This window comes from Rhinichthys klamathensis, unplaced genomic scaffold (assembly GCF_029890125.1).
Source record: "Rhinichthys klamathensis goyatoka isolate OS25496 unplaced genomic scaffold, OSU_Roscu_1.1 h1tg000105l_1, whole genome shotgun sequence".
Taxonomy (NCBI): Eukaryota; Metazoa; Chordata; class Actinopteri; order Cypriniformes; family Leuciscidae; genus Rhinichthys; species Rhinichthys klamathensis.
The window spans coordinates 795,551-811,906 of NW_026606644.1; the positions used below are offsets into that span (position 1 = coordinate 795,551).

Below are 16,356 nucleotides of genomic sequence, written 5' to 3' on the forward strand. Positions count from 1 at the left end.
TTTTCTGTTTTATGAAAGAAAAAAATACCTATCTAGGGAAAGACATGAGGGTGAATATATGATGACAGTTGTATTTTTTGGGGGTGAATTCTTCCTTTTAAAAGCTAAAAACTGAGAGAAAACATATATCAGCAAAATATTATAGCTTGATGCGCATTAAAATACAAAGGAAATCGTAGATCAGTCAAACACAGAAGGAAACTGTAAAATGACCTGCCAGGATGGGCAAGTGTTCTCACTGGCTGACCAGCCTAATGGTGTGTGTGTGTGTGTGTGTGTTCTGGTCTGCAGGTGTTCACCATGTGTTCTAGGGCAGCTTGTCTCTCTCTCCACACAGTGGGAGTTCAGATGGACTGTTGAGGAAACTTGGATCCTCTTATCTGTCCAGATTTCAGCTTTCAGGCAAAACAACACATCTTATCAAAAGGCTAGTAGTGAATTGAATGGCATTCAACTTTATACAAAATATGAAATATCAATTCTAGTAAAGTTAATACTTAGAATTATACACTATGCCATTCAAAAGTTTGGGATCAGTCTTTTGAAAGAAATTAATAAGGTTCATTGAGTAAGGTTGCATTAAATTGCATTAAAAATGCATTAAAATGATTGATATATTGTATATCCATTGTATATATATTGAATATGACAATAAAGACATTCACAATTTTACAAAAGATTTCTATTTTAATAAATGCTGTTCTTTTCAGCTTTCTATTCATCAAAGAAGCATTGATAATACCAAGAAATGTTTCTTGAGCAGCAAATCATCATATTAGAAGTATTTCTGAAGGATCATGTGACACTGAAGACTGGAGTAATGATGCTGAAAATTCAGCTTTGCATCACAAGAATAAATTACATTTTAAAATATATTAAAATAGAAAACAGTTATTTTAAATCATAATAATATTTCACAATATTACGGTTTTGACAGATTTCTTTTTTTTTATCAAATGAATGCAGCTTTAAAAAAATTATAGATTTAAAAAAAAAAATCATATCGAACTTTTGAATAGTAATGTAAAACAATTTTCAATTGTATTTTATAAAGGTAAAATTATCTAAACAAACTCTTTATTATTAAAATTATATATATATAAAAAAAGTTAAATGATTTAAATTTCTTAATGTATTAGATTTATACATTTTAAAAGATGGAAATCATTTTTTTTTTCTTTTTTTTTAAGCAGATGCTATTATTTTAACCATGTCCTCTGGTTCTAAAAGGTACCCCATGCTAGTAACGGGTTGGACCCCCTTTTGCCTTCAGAACTGCCTCAATTCTTCGTGGCATAGATTCAACAAGGTGCTGGAAGCATTCCTCAGGGAGTTTGGTCCATATTGACATGATGGCATCACACAGTTGCCGCAGATTTGTCGGCTGCACATCCATGATGCGAATCTCCCGTTCCACCACATCCCAAAGATGCTCTATTGGGTTGAGATCTGGTGACTGTGGAGGCCATTTTAGTACAGTGAACTCATTGTCATGTTCAAGAAACCAATTTGAAATGATTAGAGCTTTGTGACATGGTGGAAGTAGCCATCAGAGGATGGGTACATGGTGGCCATAAAGGGATGGACATGGTCAGAAACAATGCTCAGGTAGGCCGTGGCATTTAAACGATGCCCAATTGGCACTAAGGGGCCTAAAGTGTGCCAGGAAAACATCCCCCACACCATTACACCACCACCACCAGCCTGCACAGTGGTAACAAGGCATGATGGTTCCATGTTCTCATTCTGTTTACGCCAAATTCTGACTCTAACATCTGAATGTCTCAACAGAAATCGAGACTCATCAGACCAGGCAACATTTTTCCAGTCTTCAACTGTTCAATTTTGGTGAGCTCTTGCAAATTGTAGCCTCTTTTTCCTATTTGTAGTGGAGATGAGTGGTACCCGGTGGAGTCTTCTGCTGTTGTAGCCCATCCGCCTCAAGGTTGTGCGTGTTGTGGCTTCACAAATGCTTTGCTGCATACCTCGGTTGTAACGAGTGGTTATTTCAGTCACTGTTGCCCTTCTATCAGCTCGAACCAGTCTGGCCATTCTCCTCTGACCTCTGGCATCAACAAGGCATTTCCGCCCACAGAACTGCCGCTCACTGGATGTTTTTTCTTTTTCGGACCATTCTCTGTAAACCCTAGAGATGGTTGTGCGTGAAAATCCCAGTAGATTAGCAGTTTCTGAAATACTCAGACCAGCCCTTCTGGCACCAACAATCATGCCACGTTCAAAGTCACTCAAATCAACTTTTTTCCCCATACTGATGCTCGGTTTGAACTGCAGGAGATTGTCTTGACCATGTCTACAAGCCTAAATGCACTGAGTTGCCGCCATGTGATTGGCTGCTTAGAAATTAAGTGTTAACGAGCAGTTGGACAGGTGTACCTAATAAAGTGGCCGGTGAGTGTATATATATACTAAAATTTCTGACTATTAGCCTACTCTTCCGTGAGCTTTCAGGGTACAATCACCAATTGGGCCAGGCCTTCAGACTGTTCTGACTCGTTCATAATAAATGGATAGGTTTTTACTTGTCCTCAATATCACTTTTATTTTGCAAAAACCCCTTAACTAAGAAAAAATCCATAATTACATTCTCTTCCAGAAATTTTTTGGAGGGAGAACAACAGCCCCAAACATGTGCAAATCAACAAGGGATTAATTACAGAAATCAGTGTGATAATAACAACACGTTAAAAGAAAAGAAAAAGGGGAAAAGCAACAGAATGAGACTGTAAATCACAGGAGCAGGATGTTGGGCTGGGTTTGAGGTCACACATGGTCCCGTCAGCTGCTCTAAGAACATGTGTGTTTGGACCGTGGTGACAGATTTGGCGAGTTCTGTCTGGTGTCCCGCTGGAACTGGAGTGAGAGGGCTTGTCTGCACCCCTCACCTGACACCAGACCTGCTGAGCCAACCCTGGACAGCATTTGGCCAATACTAGGTCAATGCTGGACTGAAAATGATCTAAACCTAAATATCCTTTATCTTAAATGACAGTAGCCATGTTTCCATCCACTTGTCAATCGAATTATCTGAAGTTCGGTAAAAAAACCTCATGCGAATAAAGCTGGTGAAAGTGTGTTTCCATCAAACGGCTTTAAAGCGGATAAAAACCTGTGCGTAATGACGTCACATGCTGTTTTGCGATCAAATTGGTATATCGAATTGATTTGAGACATGTTAAGGTGTTTCCATTCATTTTCTCACCGAATTGCACAACATTCAAGCCAACATTTGCGAACAAAGTTTTACTAGGCAAAATGGATCGCACCATAATAACGTTTCCATCCGCGTTTATCGCATAAGCCGTTTATCGATCAAGATAAAATCCGATGAGACCGATCGTATTTCATTTGAGTCGATATTCATGAAATTCAATCGAATTTTACTGTTTCCATAAGCCATTTTTCATTCGATATCACTTAATGCGGATAAAAACGTGTGGATGGAAACATAGCTAGTGTTGTGGCAAATCCAATTCCCTGCACCTCCAACAAAACTCAAAAAGTGTCTCAAACTAAGCAAACTGTCTTACATAGACTTGATAATACAAACCCTGAAAACTTTGGTAAATCAATTAAATAAATTTATCCTCCAAAACCTGTGACCCATGACTTGCGGAAGTTTATATACATACAGTAAATCAATATAGATAGATAGATAGATATTAAATAGAACAATAGAACGATAGATAGATAGATGAGACAATAGATGGAGAGATAGATGGCACTGTACACAGACAGACAGATGATAGAAAGGGGAACAGAAACTTTTTGGGTTACCAACATTTCACATAAAAAGAAAGAAAGAAAGTCATTCAGGTTTGGAACTACACGAGTTTGAGTAAATTATGACAGAAATTTCATATTTGGGTGGACAATGGCAGCTTATTAGGTTTAGAGTTTATGATTACATAGATTAACAAGCTGCATTTTTATAATCAGACACAGAAAAGAAAACCAATAGAATAATTTAGGGAATATAATTTTGATACAAGCTTGAGTTTAACACAATAGCTACATTATCCTGATCACAATGAGAGCGCAAATGACAGAACAGAGTCCTTCCACCTTCCCCATAGTGACTAAATAAAAATGAAGTAGATAAGACAGTTGCCGAGCAATCATCGCATTCGGATATGATGAGGTCTGCTCATTCAATTCTAATCATTCCATTTCTGCTCAGTTCCACTTTAATATTCCCCACTAATAGATACAAGGAAAATATGGAGTCTGATCTGCTAAATTAGGGCTACTGGTAATTGAAGGCCTTTGGGAATGAAGGGTCTCATTTGGAAAATTTGGAAAACGCACGCAGATTGATGGACAGAAACGGCGCAGTGGGCATGGTGTTAATGGACTGATTTGGAGATCGGCCTGAGCCCGCCGCCTGCCACCCTTATGGAGGACATCTGTGCCAAAGATTACACCAAATTAACATAGATGTCAATGGATGTCATCTTCCTCTCCGTCTCCTTTACCACCTCTCCTGTGCTTCCCTGAGTAGCACAACCTTATAATTACCTCAACTATTTAAAAGAATAAAGGGACAAACAGTGCTGTTCTGCAAGAGCCATTAGTGCACTTGACAGCTCACTCATTTTATCTCAGAAGGTGACTGTCAAAATTAAAGTGATTTAAAGAATAACACAATGATGGCACACTGTGACTTTTTAGTAGTGCTTGCTGAGACAAACATCACTTTTATTATTTCTCATAAATACAAGTATAGTTCTCCCTCATGTTGTTCCAAACCTGTATGACTTTCTTTCTTCTGCAGAACACAAAATTAAAGTACATATTAAGATATTTTGAATACAAAATGTTTATTGAGCAGCAAATCAACATATTAGAATGATTTCTGAAGTATCATGTGACTGGAGTAAAGATGCTGAAAATTCAGCTTTGCATCACAGGAATAAATTACATTTTAAAATATATTCAAATAAAAAAGTTACGATAAATTGTAATAATGTTCCACTTTTTTTACTGTATTTTTCATCAAATAAATATAGCCGTGGTGAATATAAAGACTTCTTTTAAAAACATTTTTAAAAATGACTTTTTTTGTATAAAAATTCGTTGTCAGCCGTTGCCTGACACAGGCAGACGGGGTCCGGATGGAAGCCATTTTGAGAACACCACTTAAGCCAATAAGCTGTTAGAAGTTTGTGGCCTCCAACTCTAATCCAGCCAATGAGCTGTCAGACGAAGTGATCTACAGCCTTGTAAACCTCAAGCTAGACAAACGAGCTCTACTTTCACCCTGTTCTCTCTGGCATGCGGCCCTGGTCACCTATCGTCCACTACTTTAAAGGCTTTCTGGCGCTGTGCCTGTGTAACTGACCAGCCCAGTGGGCTTGAGGTGAACGGGCCAAGATCACCTCGTCACACAAAGCTCTGCAGCAAAGCCTTTCGCGTCCATTCGAGAAAGGACACGACGGGGGTCTGAGAAATGAGGACTAAATGAGAAAAATGGACACGGCAGAAAGCAGGAGGGACTTCATGCTGTTTGTACTTTGGCATAGAAGCTCAGCCATAACTCTAGAGTGAGTACATAATAGCTCTCCTTTCAGATGACGCAAAACTACTGCGAAAAAATATGAAAAAAATTTGATTTGAGGTAGTAAAAAAACCCAAAAACATTTTATTAACACATTTTATTTTTTTCGTACAATAGCATTTATGTATTGTGATTATTATTATGTGTATTAATCATAAATATAGCCGCAAGCAGCAATGTGGGGCCAAGCACCGAAGGCACCCAAAGCAGAGCAAGAATTGTAAGCACAATAAATGCAGCATGTACAGCAAGCATAACAATCACAGCAAGCACATCAAAGCTCATCACACTGAACAGTCAAATGCTCTACAATGTGAATCACAAAAGGACAAAATACTATTCAGATTTTTGTATATAATTGAACTGCACATTATATTTAATAAGTTCAGATTAGATCATTCTCAGAAAGAAGCAATGTCTGGAACATATGAACCTTCTTGCACCATTTCTGGCCACAGTACCTCTTGCAGTCTGGGCACGTGCCACACAGGATTCAAACCCCCGACCTGAAAGGTTCAGGGGCTTGTAGCTTAGCAAGTTGCGCTACTCAGTTCACGCAGATGCACAAGCCAGCTGAGGAGAGTTTTCAAGGCAAGACTGAGCATGCCAAAGCATTAGTTAGCATATTAACCGTTTAGCAAGCTAAGATAACTTGGCCGCTAACGTAAATTATGTTTAACCTGATAGTCAAAATCCACATTAGAAGGAATGGCCTCAGATTGGCATGCTAAGCTATTTAACGGAGGACAACAGATGCAGTGCAGTAAAAGTCGACTTCAGAAAGTTATTTCTCGGGAACGGTAGCAAATATCAAAAATCTGTTCAGTCATTTCTGTGCGGCTCGGTCCAATGATCATATGAGCTGATTTTGGACAAAATTGGACAAGATTTGTTTAAGGAGTAGAGAAAAAAAGTTTTTTCCTTTACTTCAATATGGCGGGCAAACAAAATGATAGAAAATGACAAATGAGATATCGTCGGAATTGGCATAAACCAAGGAACATAATGACATAAAGAAAACAATTTTGAACAATGTTTTCAAAAGTTATATGTGTTTTTGCCAACAAAAAAAACCCCGTATATCTCTGGAAAACTAGGTGGCGCTGTGTTCAAACTTCTCAGGTACCTTCAGGACATGCTGTCGATGAACCATACCAAATTTTGTGCCAATATGTCAGATCGTTTCAAATATATTGCAATTTATAACAAATTTCAAAATGGCGGACCATGATTTTCTGACAAACTGTTCAATAGTTATTAAGCAAAAAAAATACCCAATAGATAATCTGAGCCAATTTTCGTAAGAATTGGGCAAAATTTGAAGGAGAAGTAGGAAAAATATTAAATACTGTACTTTTCAAAATGGCCACTACTGTAAGAGGCGGAGTTTAAGTTGGCAAGGCTGTGCGTTACAGTGATTTGTACCATGATTTACCTGAGGTAAAAACACTGTAATGGACAGCCTCTCGTGGCTTATTGTGTTAATATGTATTCTCATGGAGAGAATAAAAAAAATAAAAAACAATAGCAGCCACAATACACAAAAAAATATGTGTATATTTCAGAAAATGTTGGCACAAAATATGAAAAAGTTTCCATTTCAAGACATTTTCTCCTCAAACATCAAACTTAATCTTAATCTTTCTCAACAGCTGTCCTGGAATTTGCTCTTTCCTATTATGAAAAAATGACCACATCTAGCAGAGCAGATATAACACCAAAAACATTCCACTGGAAGCTGATGACGAAGCTCATTTTTATTCTAATCATACGAACACAATGAGAGGTAATCTACTGAAAACGGCCCTCATCATCTGCCTGATGGACTGCAGTATATCATACTGAATGCACACTTACCCGTGGAGCCTGGAAGACTAGTGAGAGCTCTTACAGTGTGTTACGAGCTCTCGGGACCGACACAAAGAGCTGATAGAACAACATTTGGGCTGGTTTTATGATGTACTTGACTGTTTATCCATTTAGCTCAGAACAGACCAATTCATTCCCTTTCATAAACCCACGAGCTCAGATTATCGGCTGGCTGTTGTACAGTATCTTCTGCCATATCTCTCCATCTCTTTGTCTCTCTCTATCCCTTTATTTTGGGTCTACAGTATGCAAATATCTATTCTCTATTGGGAGTTATTTTAAGCGGGGAAAAAATGTTGTTGTTTCAGTAGGCATGCAGTGCCAAAGCAGCGTGTTCAAGTCAATGTGGAATTCAACGTCAAATCTTTAGTTTTCCGCTTGTTCCAGTGATCATTTATTCTGAGGTATTTCCAGGTATGCTGTGGAACTGTATAACCGCTCTGTGACACGACAAGGATACATTTTACATCTACTGTATGTTTCAATCACACGTGGAGTTCTTAAAGTATTAGATACTCATTTTGGATTTTTTTATTAATATGCCACCATTTGCTCAGAGGGCTTTCAGTTTCCACAGAGATATAAAATGTCAGTGTACACACCTCTAGTGAGAGTGTTTCATCTCTCACCTCTCGTGCAAATTAGCCTGTGGTCGTAGTTATGGCATCGGATGGTAATACCATGCTACTTTGTGAGATAATTGTCATAAACAAATTCTGGTGGTCATTAACCTGCCTGTCACCAAATGAGAGTTAGAACAAAGACTATGGTTGCTCTTTATATTACAGTATGCGCACTTATGTGTCCTTACTTACAATGTACTTACCTGTACTGGGTAATATAAGCTAACTACATGGGTTAAGGTTAGGTTTAGAGGGTTAGTATCTAGTTATTACCTAGTTATTGTAATTACAATAATACGTGCCAGCTCGTTCTCATCCTTTGGCGTCATACATGTGACGCTTTGGACATTTCGTTGAAATCTTACGCACATGGCATCCTTTAGCATCAATATGAGACGCAGAACCCAAGGCGTCATACAGGTGACGCTCGTCTAAATCCAACGGACATGGCATCGTTTAGCGTGAATATGAGACGCAGATCCCAAGGCGTCATAATCGTACCCTACCCCAGACCTAAACCTACCCATAACAGTGCGTATTATATTGACGCTAAAGGATGCCATGCGCGCAGGGCCGTCGCTAGTGGGGTGAAAGGTGGTGACAATTATAGGGGCCCCCACTGCCCAGGGGGCCCCACAAAATCCAGCAGTTATACTATTTAGGCCCCTGTTGTATGAATAATTCTAATATTTATATTAGTTGTATGCCTGAGATTTAAATGAAAACCACAAAAACGTGCAATATGGGTAAATATTTTTCCAAATATCTGCTTCTCTTACCTCCATAAAAATGGTTTAGTCCGACCTAAAGTATTTATTAATTATTCAGTCAGAGTCAGTGACAAACATCAGATGGACCCAATAAAATTGTAAGTCCCACCCCAGCTCGTGAACAGAACCAATCAGAGTTGAGGTGGCAGCCTGAAGTTAACGATGAACTTGGTGGAAGAGCAGGAGACTGACTGACTGAAAAATGTCGGGGAAAAGAAAACATAAATCAGGTACCAGAAATGCCAGGAAAAGACGGAGAGGGAGGCAAGGAGAGTGGTTGTATCCCAGTCGATCAAGACGTTCTTAAAGACCGGTTATTGTTATTTCGCTGGGAATTAGAAAACTTCCGTCTACAGTCTGCCGTGTACAGTCATTTTTTATTATCGGTGCGCGCCGCAATCGACCGAATGATTACGTGGTCTAAATTCCTGTCTTTTTACACTATTGTAAATAGAGTTGTAAAAAAATACACGAGTCACGACGCATTGCATTATGCATCTGACCTGCCGGCTGATGATCTTTAAAACATCGAGAAAACACGAATACAACACACTGCACTTGGATGAACAAATGTATTCGCTTTATTTAATAATATTACCAGTTCCATATTCTCTTTATTAAAAAATAAGGCAATAAATGGTTTTATTTTTTTAATTAGACTGCATTCTTGTCAATTTCTAAATGTTTACTTTTTGATTTAGGAATTATAACAGACTGATGGGGGGAAAAAATATTACTTTTTAATAATTGGTTTTTATTATTATTGAACAATAATTCTTGCTTTTTGTTAGTTTTTATTAGTTGTAATTTTTATATAAACATTTAACTTTTAAAACAAAGGTTTTACAACAACATCACCATCTTCTGTTATATGTGGGCCTCCATGTTCATCTATTGTACAGTATATGATATTGGTGGAGGGTGGTGGGGGCCCACATCAATATTTTTTCAGGGGGCCCCGAATCCTCTAGCTACGGCCCTGCATGTGCGTAAGATTTCGACGAAATGTCATATGGCGTCACCTATATGACGCCAAAGGATGAGAATGCGTTGCACGTACATATGTACACGAGGAACAGGGCTGTAAAATAAAGTGCTACCTTGACTTTATACATAGAAAGACAGTGCACTCATATTACTTATGAATGGGAGAAAGTGCACATTTCTCTAGATGTACACAGACACACACAAAGATAGTTTCTAGCACTTCACTTTCTCTGACTGTCGCTCTCTTTGGATATTTTGACAGATGTCACAACTGCTACTGTATTCTACAGCACAATGTGAGCTGGCCATTTCCAACCCTCTGGAAAGCAGATCAGTGTTTTGCCCATTGTTAAAATGTGTTTATGGCGATTATTAACATTCCTGCTAACTGAATTTTAGACAGTCTTTCTCCTGAGACAATCAAACTCTCACAACTCTTCGCTTTGTCTTTCTTCTGGAGAAAAAAAAAAAGCCCTTTTAGGCAGACAATCAAAAGACCAAAATCCAAATTGCCTTGAAATTGGATTCATTCGTGCTGCTCGGGTTCAAAACAGACTAATAAGAAGCTAAATCACAGAGGAACGAGCGTACGTGCGCGTGTAGAACCGTTTTCCATTTCCCTTCAATTTAGTTATGTTTCCTAATCTTTACACATTTACGTTGCGAATGTCACAAAAACATGTCCAGATCATATTTCACCACCACCACCAAAAGAAATCAAATTTAGCTTAAAGCAAAACAAGCCTATTTTAGGACATTCTTTTAATTACAGTTAAGAACTTTCACACTTGTTACCATAATGAAAAAATCTCATTCTCATAACCGTATAATTACTGAGAATCTTGGTGGAATTTTTTTGTGCTTAAACGTCATGTCAAATAAAAGAATAAAATAAAGTTCAATAAACACATGCAAATAAAATACATGCAAATTAATAAATAATAAATAAAACAAAAATAGAAATAAATAATAATAATTAAGAAATTAAAATAAATTAAAAATAATAATTAATAATAATAAAAAAAGATAAATACAAATAAAAAAATACATGCATACATTTCACAAGATTTTAGTGTGAAATATGGCCCAGAAATTCACATTTAAAGTGCTTTACAAATAATAGTAACCGGAAACATCTTGGAAAGGATACTGATAAGACAATAAATGGTGCCAATATGATTTGAGGAAATAACCTTCTCAAAGGTTTTTGTCCTTATTTGCATCAGGGCTGTTGAATCACATTACCGTCTCATCTGCATTCATCATTCACACACACAGATCGTTCCACTATACTGCAAATGATCCCACCATACCCTTTAATATTCATCCTGTATGATGAGTGTGTGTACCTGTTTGAGGGTGTTGAAAAGACCCCCAGTATGACGTCTCTGCCCTGCATGCGTATGATGGGGCTGGTGGACTGCAGCAGGTTGAAGTAGAAGTGCGAGTCTCCAGGGATTGAGCAGTTCAGACGCGCTTTCAGAAACGACGTCCACTGGCGCTCTAACACACGCTGAGAGCCGCCCAAATCACCTTTACACACACGTGCTACGCGAGACACCATCACCTAACGCATACACAAACACATTCAAAAATAAAACAGATCAGTTTTTACTCCACACAACCTCTATTCAGTGCCAGAATCACTGGAGAACTGCTTTTCAACCTTATACTTCAATCTTGAGAATTTAGTCTTTTGACAATAGTGTAAAAACTTAAAGGGGCCATATTCTGCACTACTGTAGCATTTTCTTTCTCATAATGTCAGTAAAGGCTTCTTGTGCCAAAAGCAGTCATAATTTAGTTTTACTCAATCATTTTCCAAGCTCTCTCTGACACTTTGCAACTGGACCTTTACTACACTCTACCTTTAATATGTAAATGACCTAGGTTATGATTGGCTGAGCTCTGAGTACTGAATATCAAGTTCCTGAATACTGCATTGGCTTTTCATGGGCAGTCATATGTTAATTTGCATGTTATGACCTTACAACCTTGATTAATTATACATTATTAATAATTAATCAGCTTAGTTTCAATAAATAAGGGTGGACTGGGGATGGAGGGGATTTTTATTTTTTGGGGGGGGGGGGCTAACATTTTACAACAAGGTCCCATTTGTCAACGCCTTTAGTTAACATGAACTAACAATGAAAAATACTTCTAAGGCCTTTTTTAATCTTAGTTAATGTTAATTTCAACATTTACTAATACATTATTAAAATCAGAATTTATATCTGGTAATATTATTCAATGATTCTATTTTATTAGCTAACGCTAACAAAGATTGTAAATAATTGTTTGTTCATTTATTAGTTAATAGTAGTAAATGCATTAACTAACCTTAACTAATGGGACCTTATTGGAAAGTGTAAGCTCACTGAATTCTGCACTCTTGCCAAAACTCCCATTATAATAAGGAAAAATTGTACAATGAATCTCTTATTTACATCGTGTTTACACTTTGTTGGTTATAATGAAAGGATTCTCATTGAACCAAACAAAACCGTGTGTGTTTTCAGGGCTGTTCTGCGGATTCTGACTTATTGACTAGCACCTCTGATAGGCCATGATTATCCTACAATGATCAACGCTTGTAAAAACACGCTGTAAATAGAAACCTTTGACGCTCAGAGAGTGCTCAAACAAACACGAACGAGGGTGTTTAAAAGCAGCGTCCATCAGCAGGCACTGAATATGCCCAATTCTCTGTACTACCAGTACTGTACACACACTACCGTTTTAGTACCGACTGGTACCGGTACTACCGGGACATTTGACAACCCTATTTACATTGTTACGAAAGATTTCTATTTCAAATAAATGCTGTTCTTTTGAACTTTCTATTAATCAAAGAATCCTGAAAAAAATCATGGTTTAAAAATTAAGCAGCACAACAGCTTTCAACATTGATAATAATAAGACCTTTTTCTAGAGCAGCAAATCAGCATATTATAATGATTTCTGAAGGATCATGGGACACTGAGGACTGGAGTAATGATGCTGAAAATTCAGCTTTTCCATCAAAGGCATAAAGTACAATTTAATATATATTTAAACAGAAAACAGTTATTTGAAATTGTAATAATATTTCACAATATTACCGGGGTTTTTTTACTGTATTTTTGGATTAAAGTAAGCTAACTTCATTCAAAATCAGTAAATAAAATCTCACCGACCCCAAACTTTTGAACGACGTGTGTAAATGTCCAGCTGTATATTTCTTTCTCACCTTCTCCAGGTAGTTGAACTCCATGGCCATCTCCCTGAAGAAGAAGTAGATATGAGGTCCCCATTCCACGGCACTCACAAAATAAGGCTCTGCAAGACACACACAAACTCGGGCTTTCATTTAACAGTCTGAGGGTGTCCTATGGAGAAATTGAAGCTCAAATAAGTAAACACTCATCAGTCATTATAAAAACATTTAATCTGAACAAACAACATATGCACAGTCCCAAAGGGAGGCAGGGAGAGAAAGAGATGTACAGCAGCGAGAGAACGGCACAAACACAAGTGAATGAGGCAGAGATAGTCCTCATAAAACATGCATGTCCTCTTAAATAAAGCAAAGAGAGTGGAGAGAGGACATTCGGAGGTCTTGGCCTCTCCTCTCTCTCTCTCCTTGAGCAGAATGCGTTTATAAAGCAGAAGCAAGTCTTTATGGCTCAAAACGGGATGTCGGTGTCACTCGCTGAATGATTCTTTTATAGATATATTCATCTCATAGCTTTCCAGCATTCAAAGTTCAAACAGAGAGCTCTAAATTATACACACATCCACCTATTCTCGCCTGAATGAGGCTCCAAAAGCACCGTGCAGTTTCCTGCGTTCCTGTGTGGTTACAAGGTCTCGCATATTTGTGAAAAACAAGTCAGGTAAAAACAAAAAAAAAATTCCCATTTGGTTTTGTTAGCACTCTCTGTGTGTCTGGTGTGAAATCACACTCAAAATTCAGTGTTGTGAACTGCTTCCAGAAACTATTTTAAAACCCACAAAACAAAACCCCACTTCAAACTGACAGGTAGATTGCAGAGCGACAAAGCAATCCTTTTTATTAAACAATTCCTCAAACAACTTCAAAGGAATAATCCAGGTTAAGTGCAGCTTCTGCTCTATTGACAGTTTATGTGAGCATTCGCACAGAAAAACAGTTTGACTTGCAGTATCACTAAAAAAAAAACGTTTAAAATATAGAGTTAACACTGTCATGACCAACTAAACAAGTCATTTTCGCTCTTTATTGATGTGAAGTTACCAGGAGGGGACATGTGGGACGTGATATAGCCTAACTAAGAGAATGGGTCAAGATGGTCAACTAGTCATCTAGATGCCAATGTTCCTATTATATTGCATAACAGGTGTCTGGTTTTTGTGCATAGTTTTTGTAATAAAAAGTTATTTAGCTTATTTCTTTGTTGATTATCTGTCAGTTGTCCTATTAAAAGGCCATATTTAATATCCATATATCACACTGTTAAAACGCATCTTGTCTAGTTAGTAGACATGAATTTGTTCTGAATCTGTAGACAGCCTTATTGTACAGGGTTTCTTTAAAATAGTCAAACGGACTAGTGATTTTGAAAATATGTAGTATCGCACATCACAAAACACTGTTTAAATGGAGCTGAGTTTTTATAACTCAACCAACAGGAACTGTACAGTACATAAGTCCATGCAACTTAAAAAGTTCACTTCAAAGGGACAATTTAGACATCCAATAAACTATTTAAATAAAATGACTGGTTCTTCTCAAATTATTTGAATTATTTTAGAAAGTTTTATTTAAAAAACAATATAAAAAATAAAAATTGCAATTAATTGCATACATCAATATTTGCTGAGAAAAGGCCCCAAATAAAGATCATTTTAAGTACATTTTTAATGTTTGATGTAATGTTTTAATGATCCTTTGGAAATCATTCTAATGTGCAGATTTTGTAAGAAACATTTCTTCTTCTTCTAATTATCAATTCTGTTCAGTGTGTGAAAACCGTGATAAATTTTTTTCAAGGCTCCTTGATTGATAGAAATTTCAGAACAGCATTTATTTTATATAGATTTTTTTCTTTCAAACATTATCCATGTCCTTACTGTCACTTTTGATCAGTGAGTTCTGGTTGAATAAAAAGTATTAATTACTTTAAAAGAAAAATATTACTGACCCCAAAACTTTTGAATGGGAGTGTTCTTTATTGAGCCCTAATTGTTAGTGCATAAAGCATGATAAAACATAATTTCTGTTCTTTTTTTTTTTTTTAAACGGAGGGGTGAATATATATAGTTCAGTCATAAAACTCTAGAGGGGCGAAGGGTGATAGGTGCTTCACATGCAATCTGCAAGCAATCACATCACTACCACATGTCACGAGCTGATTGGCCTCTGCTGATCCTGCAGCCAATGACATTCCTTGCATTTAAATAGTCTGGTTCATTGTTTGCTGTAGTCAGAGTTTCTCTGAAACCCTCCAGCTCCACCTGCCTAGATCTGCTACGGGATTTATGGATGTTCATTTATGCAACAGTAGGAAATCTTACATGCTCACAGTCTGTGTATCTATTAACAGTAGCATATCCATAATTGCTCAAAAAAAAAAAAAAAAAAAAAAATGTATAAAATATACAAGAAACCTTACCTCTGAACCATTTGGAATCATGTTTGATCGTGCGCAGGGCCGGACTCTCTCCAAGACTGCGGTAAATGACAGCATCGATGGCCAGGAAGTCAGTTACTGTCCCTGTGAACAAGCTGCCCTCTGGGGGCAAAGGGCAAAGGTCAGTGGTCAATAACCAGAAGTGAGCATCGACATTGTGCCATAATGATATATGCGGCAAAGCGTTCGAAAAGTCCTTGAGCATAACGATGTTAGGAAAAGGTGGTTAAACACATTTATGGAGGCAAATTAAAACAGCTATAAATGAGGCGATATTAAATATTATTATGTTGTGCAAGGGCGAAATTGTCAATCACACATTGGGGGGGACAGCTGTGGAACTTTTTGTGTTGGCGCATGCACACATTTTTTTAATCAAAATAAAATAAAAGTCAGAGTCCGAATGTTTGTAATTGTATAACACAACAAGGAATTTTATTACATCTGATCGTCAAACCAACGTATAGCCTACTCACAATGATTACAGCATCGGCATCAATTACAGGCCTGAATTGACAACAAAGCGGTCAGTGATCTCTCTCTCTTATATTCTTCTATAAACATATAGTGGCTATAAACATTTTGATTAAATTACGGTTACAGGATAACAGGATATTTACCATTCATAGATAGCCTATGTGCCAAATGTCTGTCAATTTCCGCGCTCCTCCTAACTCTTTTTCTGTTTGGTTTTTCCTAACTCACTGACGATGCACTAGGGATAGGAAAACATGACATGGATTTCAGGAGAAATAGGTTTTGCTAAATGTATAGTGTAAGGAAGTCCGAATGGATTTGGGAAATGGACCGGCCGGGATTTTATATTTTCGGAGCTGGGAAGAAAGACGTAGGCTATTTGCAATCACATCTGGCCCTGC

The 16,356-nt window shown here is 37.4% G+C and overlaps 1 protein-coding gene across 1 annotated transcript in view; it reads right to left on the reverse strand.

Annotated features, from left to right (window-relative positions):
- Window positions 1–16,356, reverse strand: part of sema6ba (sema domain, transmembrane domain (TM), and cytoplasmic domain, (semaphorin) 6Ba) — a 166,188-nt gene that overhangs the window by 19,691 nt on the left and 130,141 nt on the right. The window contains exons 8-10 of the mRNA XM_056253452.1: window positions 15,461–15,580; window positions 13,057–13,145; window positions 11,174–11,391 (exon numbers count right to left, since the gene is read on the reverse strand). Coding sequence (XP_056109427.1) covers window positions 11,174–11,391; window positions 13,057–13,145; window positions 15,461–15,580 — 427 coding nt within the window. The remainder of the gene's footprint in view (window positions 1–11,173; window positions 11,392–13,056; window positions 13,146–15,460; window positions 15,581–16,356) is intronic.